We start from the raw sequence: 17037 nt of genomic DNA, 5'->3' as shown, positions 1-17037 counted from the left end.
CCCGGCGGGCGGGAGGGGGGAGGGGGGACAGAGGAAGGTGGCCTTGCTACAATACTCAACTCTGCTGACTCACTTCCTTGTCCCACCCCCTTTTTGCCTTTAAGGCCTTTCCTTTTCTACAGCTCTTTTTTGCTTCTTTCTATTTGCTACATGGGATTAGTTGCCTGATTTATAAATTTTTTAATAAAGCCAATTTGATCTTTGCATTTATTTGGCTGAATTTTGGTTTTTAACAGTGGCAGCTCTGCATCAGGCAAATCTATCAGCGCCATTTTGCCAACAGATTCAGAAAACAATTAGCATTTTTTGGCAATAAAGTATTTTTTAATTAAGATATGTACATTACTTTTTTAGACATAATGCTACTGCTCATCTAATAGACTACAGTATAGTGCGAACATAACTTTTATATGCACTGGAAAACCAAAAATATTCCGTAACTCGCTTTATTGCAATATTCACTTAATTGCAGTGGTCTAAAATAAAACCTGTAATATCTCCAAGGTATGCATGTATATATTTGGTCTTCATACCTGTTCCAGACAGAGTTCCTAAAAAACCTTGGAGTTTCCTAAGAGATTCAGAGCTGGAAAGATGTCTTCTATTATGTTAATGAGTGACTTTTGAAGTGGATGTAAGGATGGGGGCTGGTTGCCAGAAGGCTTGAGCTAGAAATAAATGCTAATGATTTATTCAAGGATCTTAGGGTTTACAAACCATAAACACAACTAGGCAATACCCAGAGTATTCTGAAGAAGAAAGAAAAGCTAAGAGTTCTCATGAGCGCAGGCCTGCGAACCAGAAGGTCACCAGTTCTATTCCCAGTGAGGCCACATGCCTGGGTTGTGCACCAGCGTGAGAGGCAACCAATCAATGTTTCTCTCACACGCACATAGGTGTTTTTCTCCCTCTCTTTCTCCCTCCCTTCCTCTCTCTCTAAAAATAAAAATTAATTTAAAATCTTTTTTTAATTATTATTTTTTAAGATTTTATTTATTTTTATTTTTAGAGAGGGAAGGGAGGGAGATATAGAGAGAGAGAGAGAAACATCAATGTGCGGTTGCTGGGGGTTCTGGCCTGCAACCCAGGAACATACCCTGGCTGGGAATCGAACCTGGGACACTTTGGTTCCCAGCCTGTGCTCAATCCACTGAGCTACGCCAGCCAGGGCTCAATTTAAAATCTTTAAAAAATTTTTTTTAACGTACATTCTTGAGAAGAATCAGCCTGGTGTTCTTAGCCTCTGGATTGGTCCAACATGTTATTCCTCTAGATGACCAGTGGTCTGGATAATGGATGTCAGGTGGTCTTGATATGTGAATAATCTATTCTTAGTCTTTTGGGGGAGTAATTAGACAGTTATTTGGAGGTTTGGTGTACATCAGGCATTGACAAAGGACTGAAAAGTTCAAAAGTTTTACTTTTCAGTCTAGTTAGAACAAACATAGAATCATTTTCTCATGCCTCAAACTGCTTGATTTCAGTAATTTAGCAGCTTGACTATAGCAACTCCATTTTATTTCTTTACTTTTCCTCAGTGCCTATTGTGGACAAAAAGGGGCCTCACACTGCACCTGACGAGCTCGGGGGAGGCCTGCACCGTGGGCCCAACACACTCAGCAACGGAAAGCAATCACAGAGGATGGTCCGAAAGTAAAACTTTCTGGCTAAAAGCAAGTCATGGCAAGTAGGCATGTCCCAGGCTGGTGTCTTTCTTGACAAAGGTTAATCTTTGACGTAACTGAGCCTGTCTGAGCCTGTCTATTGTCTTTTTGCATCTGCAATAATGTTTCTTGGGAATGTCAGAATAATCCCCCTTTCCCAGACCCTTTGGCGCACACTCTCCACAGGATCATTGTCACCTCACTCACCTGCACACCACCTCTCTGTGCTGTAAACGTTCATTGTTGACTATCCTCTACCCACCAATTAGTCTCCTCATTTTATTTTTTTTTTCTTAAAATATATTTTATTGATCTCTTCTCAGGCTTTTGGCTAAGATCAAGTGTAGTATCTGTTCTTATCAGTTTAAATATATTTTATGGATTATGCTATTACAGTTGTCCCATTCCCCCCCCTCACTCCCCTCTACCCTGCACACCCTCTCCCACCTGTATTTTATCAAATCTCAGAGATTCGCCTGCTTTGCTTTCTCCCACCTCCCTGATCTTTCATCAGTGAATTTCAGGTAACCCTCCTTGCTCCTTCTCCTTTGATTCTAATGCACAAAATAAGGTGCAAAACTGCCATCGTCTGGAGCATTTTCTCAATCTGTTGAGGTTTTGTTTCCCAGCAATTGTTGTCAGTTTGGCTCAAATAAATTCATTAAAATTCTTACAGGTTTGGAAGTTTCTTACATCAACACTATGTAATGAAGCTTCTACAAAAACAAAAATCAAAGTTCAAAGTTCAGAGAGCTCCTGGGTTGGTGAACTCTTGGAGATTCGGGGAGAAGAGAGTTTTGTACTCAGAGAAATCATAGAAGCTCTGTGCCCTTTCCCCATGCCTTCACCTATGCATCCTTTTCACCTGGCTCTTCCAGAGTTATATCCTTTTATAATAAACTGAGAGTAGTTTATTGAACCCAGGCCATAGGTCATGAGAACCTCCAATCTGCAGAAGGTTGGTCAGAAGCAGGGTAACAACCTGATCCTGAACTGACATGTGAAGTTGTGGGGTAATCTTTTCAGGATAAGCCCTTGCCCTGGCTGGTGTGGCTCAGTGGACTGAGTGCCGGACTGCAAACTGAAAGGTCTCCAATCCCATTCCTGGTCAGGGCACATGCCTGGGTTGCAGGCCAGGTGCCCACCTGGGGTTGTGTATGAGAAGCAACTGATCACACATCAGTGTTTCTCCCTCTCTTTCTCCCTTTCTTCCTCCTCTCTAGAAATAAATAAATAAAAGAATAAGCCCTCAACACATGGAATCTGATATTGTATTTGGGTAGATAGTCACAGCATGGCTTGTTGGTGTAGGTCAACCTTCTCCTACACACAGTGGAACTGGGTCCAGAGCCTTTAGTACTGAAGTCTTTTCAAAGTAAATCACCATGGAAGCCCTGGCCATGTAGCTCAGTTGATCAGAGTGTCGTCCCAATACACCAAGGCTGGGGGATCAATCTCCAGCTTGGGCACATACAAGAGTCAACCAATGAATTCATTAATAAGTGGAGCGACAGCTGATGTTCCCCTCTCTCTAAAAATCAATGCGTTAAAAATATTTTAAGCAGCAAAAGGATTTAGGAATTTTGTCTGTGAGAATTGCACACCTACGCAAAGCTAAATGAAGAAGGGCCGTGAATTCATCTGAGGTCTTGGTGACTAGCTGTCCTTAGGCATGAACCTCTGTATATGGACGAGGAGGGCCAGGATTCCTTCACCATTCTCCAAGTACAAAACAGGAGTCTGATTTAAAACGTCTCTCCATTTTCCAGGAGTCCCAGTCCTGCAGTTTTCGTTGGTCCCAGCAGAGAGCGGCCTTTCTGCATTTATGCTCCTACTTGGCAAAGCACTAGTCCTCTCAGCACACTCGTCAGACTCCGGAGTGGGAGTAGAACCAACTGGATGATTTTATGATCCACATAAATTCCCAAGACTGCAAAAAGTAAACCCTCTACACAGATAATTTTGAAAAGACACTAGATGACTCACCAAAGAAAGCCTTGAGGATCTGAAGTGAGGACATCCTTTGACCTCTAGCAATAAATGTGACGCCAAAGATGCTGAGTTGAGCTCTTCTTCCTCCCCAGCCCCACGGCACAGCTCTGAGTCCAAAGTTGCCCCAGCCAGGTTCTGGGAAGAAAGAACTCTCACTGGCCTGAAGGAACTGCAGAAAGTGGTGTCTGGCTCCATGGCCCTGTCTTTATGCCGCCTTGAGAGAGCTGAATGTTGGGTAGTTCAGAAGCTTGGCCAAGGCCCCTGCTCCAGGCTAAAACAAGAAGCTTGAGGACTTCCCAGGCTGTCATTAGGACACAGAAGTCCCCTTGGGACCAGTGGGCTGTGATAGCACATCAGTTTAATAAAAGACACCCATATACACCTCATTGAAGTGCCTTGTATACTGCAGACCTGCTATATGCTGGTAACAATAGCATTATAGAAGAATTTTTTTTAAAGATTTTATTCATTTATTTTTAGAGAGAGGGGAAGGGAGGGAGAAAGAGAGGGAGAGAAACATCAATGTGTGGTTGCCTCTCATGTGTCCCCTACTGGGGTCCTGGCCTGCAACCCAGGCATGTGCCCCAACTGGGAATTGAACCGGCTACCCTTTGGTTCACAGGCCCATATTTAATCTACTGAGCTACACCAGCTGGGCCGCATTATAGAAGAATTTCAAATAAATGTTTCTCTTTATAGTAACTAAGGTGGTCAATGAACACTCAAAATATCTGCTCCCTTCTTTCTCAGCTGCTTCAGTAATTTCCCCATCCACGCCCCATCCTAGCAGGATCAGAGTGGTTTGTGTGTCCATGGCTTTGCTAGACTAAAAAGTCTGTGTAGGGGTCACCATCTCATCTCCATGACCTGTTGTTTCAGGACCCATGCTTGACATCTGGGGACAGAATAATGACACGGTGCTAGAGATGCATCCTCCTCTGTGGCTGGATCTTTGCACAGCCTTGATACCCACCTCCCTCCTCTGAACAGAGTCAAGTTCAGCGATTGGTGTCTCCCACGCCCATCCTAGAAGTACAGATAAGCCCTTCAGGATATCTGTTTTTTCTTTATCTGAAGCTAGTCTCTGAAATTCTTGGAGTGCTAGAAACCATCTTCCAAATTCATTTATCTGTTCTTTTAATCACTAAATAATTTTCTGATACTAATTGTATGAAGCACTGAGTAAGACACTGTTGGAAAAAATTATGCATACAAAATACTTTCATTTATATATGATATGTTTGTATGTGTGCATATCCTATATAAGCATGTACATATATAAGCATATACATATGATGTAGTTGGGAGAGTTAAGGAAGAGAAAAAAAACACCCATCCACCAGACAAAAACATACATCACTCCAGGTCATATGTAAAAATCCTTTATTGTTGAGGAAGCCAGGGCAGTCTACAGTCCGTGCCGGGTGGGGCAGGGGGTGCTCACTATGCAGTTTCTACATCAGCGCTGGGGAGAGGGGTGGGAAAGGGGTCTAAGCGGAGGAGTGTCACAAGGCTGGGAAGAGCAAGGGAAATAGGAGTGCATGCACCTGGGGATTCGGAGAGGGGGGCAGGCTGTCTGCATGAAGCAGCCCAGGAGTCCAGGAACGGAGTGCTGAGGACAGAAAAATGAAGTCACATCTTCTGTCCTGTCAAACTCCCACCAACCACCCGCTGGGGAAGCAGAAAGAGAAGGGGAGGGGCATCTGTACAGGAAAAGGAGAGAGAACAGAAGTCTTAGGCAAAGCTGTCCCTCAACCTTTGAACTAGAGGACTGAACTCTCCTAGCTGCAGGTGCCAGCACCCTTCCAGCCGTGTGTTTCTAACGCTACTTATAAACATCTGTGCTCGTGGTCGGTGGGAGCCCATGTGAAAAAAAATGTAGCAACAAAACAAAGTTCCTGTTATCTTAGCATGCCCGTGAGCCAGGCACACAATACACACAGCCCCATCCAGTGCACCCTGGTGCTAAGGCTCCCCCAGCCTCCCCCAGACCCCCTCATCTTCCCAGAACCCCCACCCTGCCATTCCCCACTCCCCAGCAAGAGCAGGCCCAGGGATCACTTCCTTTTTCAGCAGTTTCACATGAATAAAATAAGATGATAAAATGATCTTCATTAGATGACTCTAATCTCCTTTAAATGCCAGCCACCGAGGACCTTATGTCCTAGTCTTCCTGGCACCTAACAGGTTGAGAATGCTCCATCAGTGGTGAGATTGTGAAGGCTGCAATTATACGCCTGGTCCCTCTGAAAGAACCTAGATTCACCAGCAAGCAGTAAAAGTAGATTTCCACAATGCACTTGTTTCTGCTATTTGTATAAAATACTATAGCAAAATTGCACTGTAATTATCTTTATGGCTGATGCATAACGCTGGGGGAGAGTATGTCATCCAGATATAGTTGCCCGTATAATTATCTGGCGGTCGGCAGGACTGAAATAACCATCTAATGAGAGCAAAATGATATGGTAAGTACCATGTAATCAGCGAGTTACGATTATTACGGCTCTTTGCACCCTCTCACCTAACACTGAATGGGGGCCAGGCCCCGTCTCTGGGCTCAGGGAGTCATGCACAGGCAGTTTCATTGAGAGCCAGCTCTTGCTCCTTGGAGCTCCCTTGAGACCAATGAGTGTGGGTAATAGGGACACAGGGAGAGAGGCAACTGTCCCTTTGTGATAACTGAGGTTTCTGAATGCCTGTCCTTCTCTCCCCCACCGCCCTTCTTTGGAACTCAGTCGAGCCGCTATTGCCATGCATGGGAAGATGATGCCCGGGTGGAAGCCTCGGTGTTTTGACTAGACACTTCCCCAGGGGACTCACACTTGCATACCAAGTGAGAGATCCGTCAGCCCACTCAGGCCAGGGCTCAGCCCAGACCGCTCTAGGCAGACAGACCAGAGCCAGCCAGGGAAACACAAGCACGTTCCCCACACCTCCCAGACCACAAGTCGTACCAAAGCCAACGCAGAGCGCTGTGTGCCCAGTGCTGTTCCGAATGATGGACCTGTACTCAGTCCTCAGGTCCACAGGTTCTATTATCACCCCCATTTTTCAGATGGGTAAACCAAGGCACAGGGGGTGTATGTGACCTGACCAAGGGAACACAGCCAGGGAGGGATTCAAAGTCAGGCCACGCTCTTGCCCATTACGCTATACGGATCAACTAAGATAAAGGTTCTGGCCACCCTGCCCCATGAGATTTCAAGAGTCCCTTGCATTTCTTCCTAAACCACTCCTGCATAGAACTACACATGGACCCAGTAGAGGAGATTCTGAATAACCTAACACCTAACGGTTCAGCCTACCTGGGAGGCAAAACACTTCACCTGTGAATTGGATGTGATAACTAACTATCAGGAGATGATCTCCCCATCTTTGGCACAAATCGGGAAGAGGACAGAACCCAGACAACAGAAGTTGCCCCTCAGAGAAGCAGCAGGGGGCAGAGATGAGATGAAAAGGGGGCCGTGTGCACATGTGGTCACAGATGAGCAGTCCCTCTGAGTGGCGATGTGTCTGGCAGTGTGCTGGGCACTGGCAGTGTATTTTAGGGCGAGTTTATGTGCATTAAAGCCTGCAGCATCATAGGAAATGCTTGTCTGGAAACCCCCACCCCCAGTCCGTCTCCTCTCCCTGACCAATCACCCCTACCTCATTCCACATTGCGGGGATACTCGAGGCTGCCAAAGCCAGGGACGCTCTCCCGGTTCACACCGATAGGGGTGTCTGGGGTAAAGTAAACCGTGTAGTTAGAATTTTTCTGAATGTAACCTTCGCCCTGACCCTAAAACGAAGGGCTGGCTATGAAGGGCAACGTTGGAAGACAGAGGTGGGGAGAAGAGCCATGCTTAGTTTGGGAGACTGGGAGGAAGCGAAGTCCTCCTGACCGAACCGCGCCCCCGCCCCCGCTCCGAGCCGCAGCAGCACTGCCTTGCACAGGTCTCCCAGGGCACACATGCTGCACTGGGCACCCAAGCCGCCTGGGCAGACAGGGTGAAGGAATCTTCACTGTAGCTAAGAGAAGTCTCGTCTTTCTCTCTGAGGACAAATAGGAGGCTTTTGACATCTGCATGGCTTGGGCAGTTCCCTAAATCCTGTCACTGTCCCTCCACACACTCTTACCTGGCTGGATGTTCCTCTTGCCCATAAGTCCCACAAAGAAGTCATGCATGTCACCTGCAGGAAAGGGGCCAACATAACAGCCAGTCCCTGGGCCCCAAGCCCCTGGAGCAAGTGGTCGGCAGAGATAGCCAGGGAGAAGAAGCTACTCACGTTTCTGGAGAAGTGACAGTTTCTTAGGGTCTGTGAAAACAGAACAAGCGTGTAACTGGGGAGCAGAATCTGGAAAGCGATGATTCAGGGCGGTCTGGGTCACAACTCTTAGCTGTTCACGGAGCCATCTCCCCCCTGAGGGGGCTCCCAGGCCTATGTAATCTTCCGAATCCTGCCCCGTACGTACGCCCCTCCCCCTAGGGACACTTCCTACCCTTGCCCGCCTTGCCCAGGGTTTTGAGCAGTTCATCCACGGAGACTGAGCCGCTGCCAGAGAGTGTCTTGAGCAACTGGTTGATATCTGGGAACTTCTAGGGGAGAGAGGCAGAGAGGGCTGAGTCAGGAGGCTCGCACCCGATCCACTCACGGTTTTCCCACAAGGAACCAACTTTTCTTGAGTTTATCACAGCTGAACCTGACATCTTTTTTCTTTCAGGATTTCCTCTGGCCTGCAGTGAAAGAGAAGAAGGCTCTCAAAGTGTGATCCGTGGGCCAGCAGCAGCACCCCTGGACGCTTGTTAGACACGTGCACTCTCGGTCCTACCCCAGGTCCGCTGAGACAGAATCTGCGTTTCACCCGGGCCCCCAGGTGACTCGTGTGCCTGGCGAGGTTTGAGAAGCCCTGGTAAAGGGAACACACTGGGTGTTCGTCCCTGCAGACTGACCAACTGTCCCTGTTTGCCCAAGACCTTAAAGGCCACCCTGGGATGTGGGGCTTTCAGAGCTCAAGCTGAGGTGGTCCAAGCGAAGCAGCCTGTTGGTCATGCTCTCTCCGGGCTCAGGGGCCCCTGTGGGCCCTTTCCGTCGAGGACCTTTCTGGCTCCTGCCGCCTCTCAGTGGGAAGGGCCTCCGGTTCTTTGCTCCCTGGCACATCGGGAGCTAGTTTGCCCAAGGATGTGGTGGCCCCACTGAGTGAGCCATGAGCTGCCCCACTCACAAGACAGGCCCCTCAGACAAAGCAAATGTCCTCCGGTCTGTGCTCCGTGTCTGACCTGCAGACAGGACTCGATCCTAGGGACGGGCCGGGGTAGGAGCCAGGGCACACCAGCAGCCACGCCCCTCTCTGTGCCGTGTCTGTGGGTATTCCTCTCCCTGCATTTCCCACTGCCTCTCACCTTTTCTTCCCCATGGGTGTCTGCCTCTGATTTTCTTTCCTTCTCCCCCTTCTCCCCTAGGAAGGCGGCGGTTCAGAGCAACACCACTTCTCCTCCATCCCATGGATGAACCCAATTCTGGACCTGCTGCCAAGCAGGGGCTCTGAATTGCCTTAGTGATTTTTTTTAGCCACTTGAGCACAGCAGCATGGCTGGGGGGCACACACCACACGCCCAGCCTATTGTAGCTGCAGAGACAACAACAAGGGTCATGTCTGGAGACTCACCTCGAATCTCAGAGGTGCCTCTCTCTCCAGAGTCCCCTGTCCCTGGGTGCTGAGCACACACAGAAGCACACTGACACAGGACGAACCCCCACACCGGTCGACCCTGTGCACCCATGTGTCCCTCCCGCTTCCCTCCCCACGTTTCCCTCTTTCTCACAGACCCGCCAGCGGAAGGGATGAGACAGCAATCTCTCTCTTTCATTGACCAAGAGGGGAAAGGTCTCAAAGCAGGATTGTCTCAAAGGAATATACCCAGATATTCTATCTTGAGTTGGAATTTTTGGCTCCAAACAGTGTCCAGCCTGTCTTTGGCATGCCCTGTGTATTTTTTGAACGGGTCCTGTCTTTCGAATCTGGCACCACTGCCGCCACCTGCTAGGCAGCCAGCCCCCCGAGCCCTGCTCCACCTCACCAGCTGCGTGGAGGCTGGCGAGCTCTCTGGCCAGCACACAGCTTCCCAGGCAGCCACTTTCCCCAAATTATTCAAATGCTCTGCCCACCTCCTGCAATGAGATGCTAAACAGATTTGAGCTAGAAAGGCAGTTAGACTTCACACACTGAATTTGTAATAAGTTCCACCTACGATCATCTTAAAAGCATTCGTACCAATGTAACTGCTATCATTTCAAAACCTTAAAAAGACTTCCTGTCTGTTCTCCTCCTGGAGCACTACCCTGACAAGTCCTATTCTTTTCCTTAGAGGAACTGTGGAAATCTAGGTCTAACCTGGCTGGTGTTTGTTTTCGTTATTATTTTCCTACCCTGACTAAGCAGAGGCTAGAGAGGAGCAAAAGAGAGAAGAAAGGAAAGGCTGGATCTTAGGAACACCTCAGGTTCCCAGGGGTGGAGGGGTAGAGGAGCAGTGGAATTCTGAAAACAAAATAATACACATAGCTGCCAGGTAAAAGAGCATACAAATGACAATTCAGGTGAGAAATTCTGATCGTGTTGAACGCCATCCAGGCAATAGACAGGAGCTCTCTCCACCGCCCCTCCCGCCGCCCTGTAAAGGGACAGAACCTGAGCTGGACCATAGAGAACCTCAGACCAACCTGGCCCACCCCAGCCTGCCCCTGTAAGTACCATCTGCTCGTCAGGTCACCAGTTGGTCATACTGGGAGGGCACCTCTTACACACAAGGAGTCAAATTCGTGCATGGGGACAGAGATACTTATAAACCTAACTAAAAACAGTGAGAACATGAGCTGACCGGAAAGGCCAGGAAATCCAGCCCTGTGATGGACAGATAATCCAGGTAACTCCCACCCACGGGCCACACCTTCCCCTGCAGCTTTTGGAACCAGCAAAGCTATTCTCCCATGATGTTACACAGGACCCTGCCAAGGCGGGCCCCGCTGGAGGAATGCCTTACCTCCCTGCGGCCCCCACGGGGCACCACCTGCTCCTGTGACTCCTCACAGACAGCCCCTAGAGCCAGGCTGAGGGCCAGAATGACAGCCAACAGCAGGGCGCTCCGCATGGTGCCTAGGAGAGCAAAGAGACAGGAAGGGAAGGCAGGGAGGAGGAGGAGGATGCAATACAGGAAACATTCCGCACCAGCAGCGTGACTTGACCCTGCTTCACGATACTCCGATTCTCCCACCCAACCCCTGGTCTGGGGAGAGTATCGCTGAGCAGGGGGGTGGTCCACTGGGCTTGGGCTCCCTGCTGCCCCATCAGACACATCTCCCCGGGATGGGCAACTGGCACCAATGAACCATGGAGCAACAGTGCAGGGGACGGTAGGTACCAAAGGAAGATGACAGATTTATAGGACATGCATGGGTCTTTTTCCTTAGTTGGCTTGAGGAGGGGCCCTGGGTGCTATTTTCCAGCACTAGGCAACCCCAAGACTTAGGCAAAAACTTTCTAATGTGGAAAAATTCATCTGCACCCACAAGCTCCAAACATGACTGGCTCTCAACCCCTTTTTTCTGCTTTCTGCTCACTTCCCAATGAATACCCCACTCCCCGGTCAGAAGCTGCCACTTCTTTTATTTCTCCTGACTCTGGCCCCTGTCCTTTGGTTCCAGCTTCAGTCCTTCCAATGTTCTCCCATCCGCACCTACCTTTGGAGCAGCTCTGAGCCTACAGTTGGGTGGTCTAGTAGAATCAGGGAGCCGGCCGGGATTTCTGCCCTGCTTCCCAGGAAAGCTGGTGCTGCTGGTGCTGCTGGTGCTGCTGTGAAGAGGGAATCAGGGAATGGGGAGGATCTGGGAATGTGGAGGATCTCCAGACCAGCTCCCTGATAAAGGCTCTGGGAGGGTCTGGGGGAGCCGGGGGAGGGGCTGAGAATCGCCAATCCCAGGATGGCTGGAGGGGAGGGGGAAGGCTGATGTTTAGGAGGGTGCAGAATGCAGACACACACACACACACACACACACACACACACACACACACACACCACAAGCCCAGCAGTGAGCTGGGGTTATCCAGCAGCCCACTTTCTAACAGTCCTTCAGCTGGGAATAATTTGCATGTTCTTTGTCACAAAATTTACCTGCTGAGTGTAGCTCAATAAGTGTGGTCCCTGGGCCTCTTTCTCCTCCTTATTCACAACCTCTAGCTCCTTGCCCTTTAAATTGCCAGGCTAGAACAATTCCAGACACGTGCTTCTCTGGCCCTCCCAGCACCAAGACAACCAGGACAGCAAAGTTCAGGACCGAGAGGATGAGGAGGTGACCCTGGCATCCTTTCTAGCCATCATGGTACCCTCGTTCTCGCAGCTGAAGTGGACCTATCACCTTGGTCCTCAGATCAACTGGGAGTCAGTACTTCTCCCTGACATTGAATGCAGAGATCTCATCAGTGTCCAGCCCCACCGGCCACCTCCCCTGTGCCAATGCCTCTCCCCTCGGCCTCCCCACTGCATGCCTCTGAGCCGGGAATCAGCTTGACTTAGTTGCATCATCCTAGAGTTCTAACTTCTGCTATAATCTCAGAAAGGAAGAACAAAACACTACAACTGAGCTCTTCCCCTACTTTGCCCCACCCCCAGCACTGATCTCTTAATTGCTTCTTTTTTTCCTCCTGGGTACACTTTTCCTCACTCTTATCTGTCTTCCTGTAGCTCAAGCACCTTCCTCCCTGACCTTTCAAACCTTGTTCTTGGCCCACACTGTTGAGAGGACTTACTCTGTTCATCTCACACCCAAGGCAGAGCCCCAGGGGAGAGGGGGAGTCACAGTCCGGACCAGAAAGAAGACCTGGAGAGAAAACATAAGGTGAGAGGCAAAGTGAGAGTCGCTTCAGAGCGACTAGTCACTTCCATCACTTCTAATGGGTGCAGGGTCACCATCTTGAGAGCAGGAAATATTCCCATGTTTCAGATGAGGAAACTGAGCGGCAGAAAGTTCAGTCATGTGCTCCAGGACAGACAGCTACTGCAGAACAGCCTCAAATTCAGATTTTGTCAATCTAAACTTGCCCATCATTTTATTGCACTGGTATGAGCTTTGACCAGCAATTGAATAGCTAACTTGCTCAGAGGAAGTGGTGACCCACCTCTCCAGGACACTTGCCGATTTGAGACTTTGGACTCTTCCAAATCTTGTGACTGGGGAGAGAACCTGCCCTGCTGTGTATATACATACCACAGTGCCTTCTGCTCACCAACACCTTCCCCAAACACCCTACTTAAAATCACTACCGTTTCATACTCCACACCCAAAGCCCGTTTCTTTCCCTCATACGCATCCTACATGCAACATGTTAAGTATTTCACTTCCAGTCTGTCTGCCCCACCCCTACCAGAATGTCAGTATGACGAGGGCAAGGACTTTTTCCATTTTGTTTGCTATTGGATCCCTAGCTCTATGGTGTTTGGAATATAATAGGTGTTCAATAAAAATTTATTTATAAAACAAAAAAAGAAAGCCCGTGCCCAGCTTCTCTTGTTGCACCCCCACAGTGTAGACCCTCCACAGAGCCTCCCCAGTGCAGTTAGGGTCCTGAACTGAGAGTCTCCCCACGCCACACTCCCAGCACCCTACCTGCTCTGGGACTTGGGTCATGCCGAAAGAAGCCACCCTGGCTGCACAGGGCTCCACCCAGGCTCACCCTGAGTGAGGGCAGCAGCCAGGATTCAAGGCCCCTTTATGTGAAAGGCTAATGACTCCTCATCAAAAGCTTCCCATTATCCACCTAATTAGAGGGCGAGGACCCAAGGTTGGGAGCCTTCAGTGGGCTGAGAAATAGAAGTGGGAGGCTGTTTATATATAAATGACATGAGCGGATCATTTCTTTGAAAAGCTCAGGGGCTGCTGCACTTGGACCTAGCCATCTCCCACCTCCTCCCTGCCGCCAATCTGGAGGAGTCCAAGCTTGGCAGGCTGGAAGGAGTCGGGAATGCAGCAGGGGAATGTGTTAGACTGAAGCCTAAAGACTAAAGCTTCCAGGGCCCATTTCTGTGTCAGTCTCCCTTCCCGTTCCCAAGCCCTGGCACCAGGGAAGTGGCTTCAGCAAAAGTTCACCATGAATAATGTCCTTTGATGATGTGGCATCTCACAAAGCGTGGCAGCAGCCGAGGGTGGGGGGAGCACGGGAATGGCAGGGAGAACTGATTGCCCCTTGATCTCTGGGATTAGCAGAGGCTTGAAAGAGCTGAGGCTAAACTAAGTCAGAGGTGGTGAAGGAGGGAGGCTTTGGAGGTGTTCAACAAGCAAAAATGAATGAGGCGGTTTTGCTAGAGTTAAATCACAAAGTTTTATTCAAGGGTCTTAAGATATGTAAATTTGAAAAACAAAAACAGAACACTGCCCGGTTAACAGAGTGTTCTGAAGAAAAGAGTTAAGGGTTCTCGTAGTAAAATTACATTCTTGAGAAAAATCAGTCTTGCATTCTTAGACTCCAGATTGGTCCAAGATGGTAATCTTCCAGATGTCCGGTGGTCTAGATAACGGATATCCGGTGGTCTGGACATGTAAACATTCTTTCCTAAGCTCTTCAGAGGATTATCTATAGGAATTTTGTGTATTTCCAGGCATTGATGCACAACTGAAACATTTAAGTTCTTAAGCTAGTTAAAATAAAATCTATTCCTCATGTTTCAGCTCATTTTTTAAATTTTTAATTTTTTTTAATTTTAGAGAGAGAAGAGAGGGAGAAAGAGGAGAGAAATATTGATTGGTTGCTTTCTGTAAGCATCCCAACATGGGACTGAACCCAGGCATGTGCCTGACTGGGAATCAAACCTGTGACCTTTCCGTTTGTGGAATGACACCCAACCAACTGAGCCACACCGGCCAGGCCAGTCCACTCTGATTTAAGTAACTTTGTTAACTTGGCTATGGTGACTTCATTTTGTTTCTTCACTCTTTCCTCAGATGGCTAGTGCAGGCCAGGCTTCATTTTGCCCACAAATCATATGCAAATGACTTATAGTGGGTGATGTGGCTGCAGAGTACCTAGATATTTTTTTCCTGTGAACATCTAAACTTTATTTGAGCCCCAGCTCAGATGCTGTCACTGGCCTAGAGGGGCAGGGTCCCTAGCAGATCCTCCCTCTGCAGTTCCCCCCCTTTGCTGGAAAGGTTGACGGTGAGGCCAGGAAAAGGGATGTAAGGCTGAGCTGAAAATGAGACGGGTTAGCCAGCTGTTCCCAGTGGGCAGAGGTGGAGGCTAACTCGGCACATGCTTGTATACACGAATGACCTGCACACCAAATGCACCATTTGGGTGCAACATCCTGGAGGGGTGCTTCAGGTGGGGAGGAGAGGCCAGGGCCATATGTGACACCAGCTGGAAACACCTGTGAAGAACGGAAGCATGGCAGCTTCTGCGTTCTGCCACGTCCTGCAGCCCAGAGACAGCTGGGGACAGGCCACAGAGCAAGAAACTCAAAATGTCCCTCAGAGCCTGGGAAGAAATGAGGGAGCCAGAAGGGCTGAGCTAGAGCTGGTGTGAGCTGTGAGACGCTGGAGTGGCTCCTTGTGGGGGTCAGGGGGCTCCAGGGTAGTCAGTGCCCCTCAGAAGCTCAAACAACCTAGACTGAGCAGGCTGGACGGGCCAAGTGGGGTGAGCCCAGGGCAGCAGATCCCCAGCTTCCCCCACCCTGATGGAGTGAATTCAAGCCCTAGGACACGGTGGGGACACTGAGCCCCCCAGGCTTCAGAGGAGGAAAACACACACTCCAGGGCTCTGGAAAAGAAGAGAGGCAGAGACAGAAGAGAGAAAGAGAGAGCTGGAGAGTGCAGAAGGAGAGGAACCCCTACCCTTCCTCCAACTGGTGTCCGCCCAAATGACCCGGGGAGAGGACAAGAGGGAGGGCAGGGACCCCGGCCCATCCCTACTCCTACCACCCCCACCCAGCCCAGAAGGCTGACAGTGCCTTCAGCCCTGGGAAAGGAAAAGCAGGGTTGGGAGCAGCAGCTGCATATTCTTCTGAAATTGCTTCAGAAAATGACCAGACACTTCACTGGAAGAGTGACGACCATTTGGGCCCTGGGAGCAGGAGATGAGACAGAGAGCGGGGGAGGTCAGGCTCTGGTCACCGCTCCCTCTCAGTCAGACAGAACCTGCGGGCTGATTCTGAGAAGTCAAGGATGGGGGAGATGCCATGGGTGGTGGGTGGCAGAAGATTGGCCAGAGCCTAAGGTACCCCCAATTTAGGACACAGCGCACCACAACAACTCTAGCCCCTTACCCGCCTAAAAGAACTGACTCCCTGGGTCCTATCTCAGCTCAGGTTGGGCTAGAATACGGGGCTTGCGCTCAAAGAGCAAGATTAATCTGCAGGCGAGAAGAGAAGTTAATCAGGTCTCCCACAGCATGATTACCTGGAGCCGTGAGCTGCTTGCAAATGGGCAGAAGCAGGGTAGAGGGAGACCCCAGCTTTAAGGCGCAGTGAGCTCAGTGGTGGAGAGAGGGAAGAGGCAGGAAAGGCAGAGACTGTGAAAGGGCAGAGAGACACCCAGAGACAGAAACAAAGGCAGCCATCTGCACAACTCTCACGGAGCACGGATCTAAAGTTTACTGCAGAAATAGGAGCTGCTTGTTCCTTGAAGGTAGACACTGGGGTGGGAGAGGCTGAGACAAGAGAGTCTATGAGGAAATACATATGAATGGGGGCATATTAAAGCATTATACAGCCTTGGCTGGGTAGCTCAGTTGGTTAGAGCATCATTCTCATAGGCCAAAGTTGTGGGTTCGAACCCAGTCAGGACACATACAAGAATCAACCAGGGAATGCACAAATAAGTAGGACAACAAATTGATGTTTCTCTCTCCCCCTCTTCCTCTCTCTTTCTAAAAATAAATTTTAAAAAACCGAATGAATTATTTTTAAAAAGGCATTATAGAGAAGATTATGTATTAATATTAGTCAGAGCCCACAGAAATGAGGACAAGATGGTATGAGACAGCTGAAAACGGAGAAAAAAAATGACGATAACGCAGGGGAAATAATGAAGCCGAGAGGGAAGGGGCCAATCCTCAGGATGGGGGAGTCTGGGTAGGGGAGCCTCCCCTGGCAAATGCCACCAGCTGCAGGCCTCAGCTGCAGACAGTGATTAGCAAGACAACTGTTGGCAGCAGCCTGGCATTTCTGGTGTACGGAAAGGAAGGGGGTGCCGGGTGGGGCAGGTGTGATGAAGCCCAGCGCGAAAAGAGGCTGAATTTCCAAAGGATCCCAGTTTTCGTCAAGACATGGACCCTCACTTCCCTCCAGGGACATACTTAATGAATCAGCCCGTTGGCCACCTGCGACCTCAGTCCCATTCCCAACCA

General features: G+C 49.4%; 1 protein-coding gene and 1 pseudogene across 3 annotated transcripts; one reads left to right on the top strand and one right to left on the bottom strand.

Moving 5' to 3' along the window:
• The first annotated feature begins 1975 nt into the window (after positions 1 to 1975).
• LOC123813168 lies at positions 1976 to 2070 on the top strand (annotated as a pseudogene).
• A 2989-nt stretch (positions 2071 to 5059) lies between these two features.
• Positions 5060 to 11514, bottom strand: TAC3 (tachykinin precursor 3). Of its 3 annotated transcripts, none has more exons than XM_045829849.1 (7): positions 11382 to 11514; positions 10685 to 10797; positions 8146 to 8242; positions 7932 to 7961; positions 7782 to 7835; positions 7311 to 7385; positions 5060 to 5359 (listed from the first exon to the last, which is right to left on the bottom strand). In XM_045829849.1, exons 2-6 carry the CDS (start codon positions 10790 to 10792, stop codon positions 7312 to 7314), a joined length of 363 nt encoding a protein of 120 aa, XP_045685805.1. In that variant the 5' UTR covers positions 10793 to 10797; positions 11382 to 11514; the 3' UTR covers positions 5060 to 5359; position 7311. The 3 variants fall into 3 exon arrangements, with proteins under 3 accessions (XP_045685805.1, XP_045685806.1, XP_045685807.1); XM_045829850.1 differs by having other exon boundaries at positions 5060 to 5268; XM_045829851.1 differs by lacking the exon at positions 7782 to 7835.
• Between the last annotated feature and the right edge of the window lie 5523 nt (positions 11515 to 17037).

Source organism: Phyllostomus hastatus, unplaced genomic scaffold, assembly GCF_019186645.2.
Source record: "Phyllostomus hastatus isolate PE091 unplaced genomic scaffold, TTU_PhHast_1.1 phas_scaffold_93, whole genome shotgun sequence".
In the NCBI taxonomy this organism is placed as follows: Eukaryota; Metazoa; Chordata; class Mammalia; order Chiroptera; family Phyllostomidae; genus Phyllostomus; species Phyllostomus hastatus.
The sequence above is the reverse complement of the archived record's forward strand: the minus strand, read 5'-3'. Positions and strand labels throughout refer to the sequence as shown.

Coding starts and splice junctions, on each gene's coding strand:
- TAC3 (XM_045829849.1), bottom strand. CDS start 10,792: ATGCGGAGCGCCCTGCTGTTGGCTGTCATTCTGGCCCTCAGCCTGGCT. Junction 7,962..8,145: donor CCTGGGCAAGGCGGGCAAGG/GTAGGAAGTGTC, acceptor CTGTTTTCACAG/ACCCTAAGAAACTGTCACTT. Junction 7,836..7,931: donor ACTGTCACTTCTCCAGAAAC/GTGAGTAGCTTC, acceptor CCTTTCCTGCAG/GTGACATGCATGACTTCTTT.